This window comes from Micropterus salmoides, unplaced genomic scaffold, assembly GCF_014851395.1.
Source record: "Micropterus salmoides isolate LMB-PRFRI ecotype aquatic unplaced genomic scaffold, ASM1485139v1 Ms_hic_scaffold_9, whole genome shotgun sequence".
Classification (NCBI taxonomy): domain Eukaryota; kingdom Metazoa; phylum Chordata; class Actinopteri; order Centrarchiformes; family Centrarchidae; genus Micropterus; species Micropterus salmoides.
In genome coordinates, this window is record NW_024044681.1 from 21767074 (window position 1) to 21773073 (window position 6000).

At 38.9% G+C, this 6000-nt stretch overlaps 1 protein-coding gene across 6 annotated transcripts in view; it reads left to right on the forward strand.

The window, feature by feature from the left end:
• LOC119895716 (stAR-related lipid transfer protein 13-like) overlaps positions 1–5705 on the forward strand; it is a 55798-nt gene extending 50093 nt beyond the window's left edge. For all 6 annotated transcript variants that reach the window (XM_038708992.1, XM_038708994.1, XM_038708997.1 and 3 more), the window contains 6 exons: positions 15–228; positions 1180–1294; positions 2071–2322; positions 2576–2793; positions 3375–3551; positions 3640–5705. In XM_038708992.1, coding sequence (XP_038564920.1) covers positions 15–228; positions 1180–1294; positions 2071–2322; positions 2576–2793; positions 3375–3551; positions 3640–3757 — 1094 coding nt within the window. In that variant the 3' untranslated portion in view covers positions 3758–5705. The remainder of the gene's footprint in view (positions 1–14; positions 229–1179; positions 1295–2070; positions 2323–2575; positions 2794–3374; positions 3552–3639) is intronic.
• Positions 5706–6000: the final 295 nt, after the last annotated feature.

A 6000-nucleotide genomic window follows, 5' to 3' on the forward strand; every position in this document is an offset into this window, starting at 1 on the left:
GCTTTTGACTTTAGATGTCCCAAAGGAGCAGAGGTTGCAGGCCGTCAGGGCGGCCATTTTGTTGATGCCAGATGAAAACAGGGAGGTTCTGCAGACATTGCTCTACTTCCTACGCGATGTCACTTCCTTGGTGGAGGAGAACCAGATGACGCCAATGAACCTGGCTGTTTGTCTGGGGCCTTCGCTCTTCCATCTCAGCATACTGAAGAACGAGACGCTGTCGCCAAGGTACATATACGAACTGATCAAAAACAATGATCGAAGGGTGTTATTATTATTATTATTATTATTATTATGAACTGCTGGGTTGTCCCCTCTACACTGACCTTCAAGAACTGGTTTAATGAATCAAAGCCTTTTATTGATTTGGGGAAAATAACTATTGCTGTGTTAAATAAACTATAACATGGGGTCCAAGAGAAGATTATATCCTGATTTTATGATGTTAGATTAACAGTTTAGATTAACTTTAAAACCACATTATTTATTACTCTTTATTTATTATTTGTTACTCTTCTTTTTTAAAACATTTTTATATAATCATTAGAATCTAAATAAAGGTGAATAGTTATTAAGATAAAATAAAAAACAGCTGCATTCACAAAGGCAGAATAGTGTTTTTTTTTGACTTGTTAAATGGCTTTACAGACCCTGTTGATTTTCTTCATATGTCTTATTTTGTTGTTGTTTTTAATTCTGCTTATTATTTATTTGTTTATTTACCAATGCCCATTAATTAACATTTGAGTTTACACATCAATGTCAATGTACCAGAGTTAGCAAATGAGCTAAATTTCTTTCATAGTCCCTGGTCAGGTTATAACAAAAGGGTGCCTAAATATTACAATTGTGGCCGGTCGTAGTACTACTTGTAATAGGAGTTGTACAAGTACTGTCAACCAGTGTTACTACTCCTATTACTGCTATTATGGTCTCTTATGTAATTTGCCACCATGACAAATTGAAGGTTCAGCCATGTTATTTTGATGTTATTTATGTTGGTTGCTGTACATATCAGTAGAGACATTTTATAGTGATGTGATCACTAATTTTATAATGATCAGCTAACTTACATAATATCTTTATGCATGTTTGGGAACTTGCATTCTTCTGTCCTTCCAATGTTGATGCTCACACAATTTATGTTCTGCATATTCTGTATAATTTCTATTCGTCAAGGTCAATCCAAAGAAAGTACACTACGGGCCGCCCCGATCAGAAAGACCTGAGTGAGAACCTGGCCGCCACCCAGGGCCTGGCACACATGATCACTGAGTGCCAGCATCTCTTTCAGGTCAGGATTCACAATTTACAGCAGTATTTTATTGCTTTTATATTATCAATATATGAAGGGTCGGCAGTTTTTAGGGTTGTTTCCATAAGAGCGAAAAATTATAAATGACATAAGTACAATTCCCTGTATGAATAATGCATGACCATGTCTTCATATATGCATATAACAGATAAAAATTACTGACTATGGGAAGCGGAGCGATGTTTCCCCTGCTGAGTTGTTATTATAAAAGGCAACAGGATAATTGTGTGTAATGAGCTCATTTCTTAAATCATCATTACCTTAAAGATGTAGGTGTGTAGAGTACAGTATATACTGAAACTGTCAGTGAAAGCCTTACAGTGATCAACATGCTTGATCAGTGTGAATTTTTAATTTTTAATGTGGTTTTAAGAGTTTTCAAATAAGCATGAATGGTTGAATCATTTTACCCCACAGAGGACAGTGTATAATTCGTCATTATTTTGACTGGTGTTGGAGTTTAAAGGTTTGTGTGGGATGACAATATTTGAAAGGACAGTGGATATTAAACTGTTGTTCCACTTTTGTATCAAATAATACTTTGCTTGAACTGGTATAACGTAATGTATTTTTAAATCTCTGTGATTTCCATGTATAGTATTTTATTATTGCTCCAATAGCAAATGGTCAACTCAGTTAAATTGCAATTTATTTTATTTGTCAAAATCTATTTTTTGATTTAGACACGGTAGCATTTAGGCCTGAGCTGATGTGATGTGATGTGATGTGATGCGTGTCCTCCTGCTGTTCCCCAGATCCCAGAGGAGATGGTGACCCAGTCTCGCAACTCCTACATGGAGGCTGAGCTGATGGTGCCCCCGCTGGACGAACTGTGCAAGGCTCACGAGGAAGTGGATGAGGACGAGGAAGTGGATGAGGACGAAGAAGGATCCTATCATGCACACCTAGAAAGGCTGATCCAGAGCCTGCTGGAAGAGGCCAAAGATAAGAGCAAAGGCTGGGTGTCTCGCTCAACTGCTGACCATACAGAACTGGCATTTAAAAAGGTATGTGGTCATTGAATTCCTGGAATTTCATAGGATTTTGGGAGGGGCTGGTAAGACAGATGGGACAACAGGGAATATCAATGTCTTTTTAACAGTGTAATTTCAGTTGATAGCTTCTCCACAGGAAGCACAACTCCAATGCAAAAGAATGATTTGCACCTCTCTCTGTGCGTGGAGACCAACACACACATTCAGATTATACATGATCAGATAAGGGAATGAGCATTTTTGTCATGATATGTTTGTGTGTAAGGTGGGAGATGGTAACCCTCTAAGGCGGTGGCGAGTGTGTGTTGAGGTATCAGCAACTCCCAGTGAGGTGCTGCAGCGGCTGCTGAGAGAGCGCCCTCTGTGGCAGACTGAGCTACAGCAGGAGAAGGTTCTGGAGACGCTGGATAAACAGACAGACGTGTACCAGTACTCCTGCCGCAACATGGCACCTCAACCCAGCTGCGACTTTGTGGTACTAAGGTCAGGATTAATGAATTTAAATAGTTGCGTGCTTTGTGTGATTTGGAATTTGTTATCTAAAATATTATTCATTGTTGAACAGTGCATAGCTTTGAAGGCACTGTAAACAATCATTTTACAATGTCAATATCGACAGATAAAAAATAATTGACAGCGATAATCACAACATGTATTTTTAGACTATTACTATTCAAAACAACCTGCTCAAACATTTCCTAAGGTACATAAACATTTCTAAAATACTGTACTATATAAAAGAACTACAAAGATTAGTCTACGGAAAGAAAATGAACTGGCAAATATTCTATATTTTTTAGTTTTGGACAATTCATTAGGTGTTTGATGACATCACCTTGGGCTCTGGGTTACTGTGACGGTCATTTTTTATTGTTGTCTGATGATTTTTCAACCAAAAAATTATCGATTATTCAAGAAAATAATCTGCAGATTACAATGTATAAAGTTGATAAACCATTATTAGTTGCAGTTCTCCCCGAAAAACTATGTCTCACATTCCCACATTAAAAGCCTGACTAAGCTCACAGTATTTCTCTTTTTTTTTTGTCTCTCTGCCCCCTCAGATCATGGCGTACAGACCTGTGTAAAGGCTCCTGTGCGCTCGTGTGTGTGTCTGTCGAACATGACGACAGCCCACGCATAGGATCAGTGAGGGGGGTGGTGCTGGAGTCACAGTACCTCCTCGAGCCCTGTGGGACCGGGAGGACCAGGCTCACACATATCTCCAGAGTGGACCTCAGGTGTGGGCGGACTTCAAGCGTTCTCATAGTCAAGGTTTCAATTAACATTGCATTCATTAACGTGTGTTATGTGCTTTTCTTGCTACAGGGGAAGATCTCAAGAATGGTACAACAAGGCATTTGGTCACCTGTGTGTTAATGAAGCCCAGATGATCCGCTCCTCTTTTCAGTCACTAGATCAGACGAGCACTGAGGCAAAGATCTGAAACCCAGAAATCAAGTTTTGGGTCACACTGCCAGAGCAGTTTTACCTGAGAACCAGTGACCCAGACCACAATCAGTGACCCAGGAGGGGAATCATCCAGGCAGTGGACTTTGATGTCTTTTCACGCTGCTGAGCCACACTGAGCTTTACTGTACCATACTGAGTTACAGACAGTCACACACAGAGGAGGGGAGAGTGTCTTATGTCATGTATTCCAGTAATTCTTCAATACTTATTTATCTCATAAATGATGATTTTCAAAGCCCATTTTTGCACCACGGAACAAATGTTGCTTTCCAGTTCCAAACATAAAATAACTTTCTTTGAGCCATCAATGTTTCATATACTTGTCTCGTAACGATGTGCATTATTAGAACAATGAGGTTGCATAGACATAGAGTATTTTCTGTATTTATTCTTCCAAATTCTCATCTACTAATCCAAAATATTGCAAACAAGATGACCTAATAAGACAGCCAGCACCAGCATGTGTAATCATGATATGATTTCCATAGTGTTAAGGTTAATGTTTAATCTGCAACACCGTAATTTGATATCACTTTTAAACTATAGTTATTGTAATAGAGTATCTACCTGAAGCATACACACTAAAGATTGTGTCATATGTACAATCAATAATGACATAATAGTTACATATACTTAAGGTGGAATACCCGTATTTCTATTGATCATTTTGAGAAATCTATCTGAACTCCATATCTTTAAAATATCACATGGGCGGCCAGTGGAATATACATGACTGAAACAATCTTTGTTTCAGTATGTATTATTGAACAGACCTGAAAAAGCAGGACACATTCAGCCCTGATCTGCTTTTACATAAACAACACTGGCAAAACCCGATATTGACATCTTATTTCTTGTTATAGCCGTCCATCTATAAACTAATGCAAACTGGATCTCAGTGATCTACATCAGCTTTTTTACCCCTCTTACAAAGCTGTTAACGTATCACGTACATATGCACATTTTTTAAAAAGGCACTTAATTGTGGTTTCTACAGGTGCTTTGAAAACAGTCCCTGTCAATGGGAATGACCGGGACTGGTACAATATTGGGTACATGTCAGCATTACATTGTGAAAAGTGCACTAGTTTAGGAAAAACAAATACATAAGGGATGTGGATCACAGAAAGGGGAAACACTCATCGGGTCCATAAATGTGCTTTAACCCTGTTATGGATACATTGTGTTGGATATCACTGTTGATTTAGTTCTCTGTCACTATGTTCAGTGTTAATCTTATCTAAATGTTATTTTAAAGTTATTATTATCATTATATCAATATCACCGTTGCTTTTTTTTGCTGTCATGTTATACAATGTCTAAGACATGTGATCATTTCACTGCTTCTGAGAAGCATGTTTGAAATTGTGTGTGTGTGTGTGTGTGAGAGAGAGTGCATGAGTGCATGGATGTGCCAGTTTATCTGCGTTTTAGATAGACGTACAGCCTGTGTTGTAAATATATATGACGCTTTCTGTGCCAGCAGATCAAACATCATAGCTTGTCAGGGTCTTCCTATCATATTGATATGCTGAAATGTGAACTTTCTGTACACCATCCTGCTAAAGCAAAGCAGACTATAGCTTGCTCTGCCAACGGCGCTGCCTTGGCTTTTTTTGTTTAATCTGTAGGCAGTATTGCTATGGTGTTGCTATGATACAATATCTCTACAGTGCCAGCAAAATTCTGCGTGGATGCTGTTGGCTGGGGAACAGTGTGGCATGTGTGTAAATATGTGTGTATGAGAGAGGCGAAAAGGCAGACAAGGTGTGAGTGAGTGACTCTGACGTGAGCCCTCGGCTGTGTGGGGTGAGGCTCCAAACCTAGCTGAGTACCTGAGACCTGGGTGATTTCTTCTTGGCTATTTCAGAAAACAGAACCATTGTTTTGAAACAAGACAATAAAAATATCTAATAACTCAACAAAAACGCTGTCTTCTGTATGAAAAGGCATATTAACATGTAAGTCACAGTAAATACATAATGTGCTGTATGTCACGCATAATATTTTCCTTGTTATGTGCACTTCTGTCCATCGAGTGGTGCTGTTGCCCCACTAGTGTCTGAAGGTCATGAATGAATCTGGAAAGTATGCCATGCAAAATGTTTTTAGACGAGTGAATGAAGAGCCGTCAAAGCATCAGGGGCTTCTCTCTAAGGACATTTTCACTGTGTCCTTTCCATGGATAGATTTAGGAAACTCAACCTCCACAGCTCA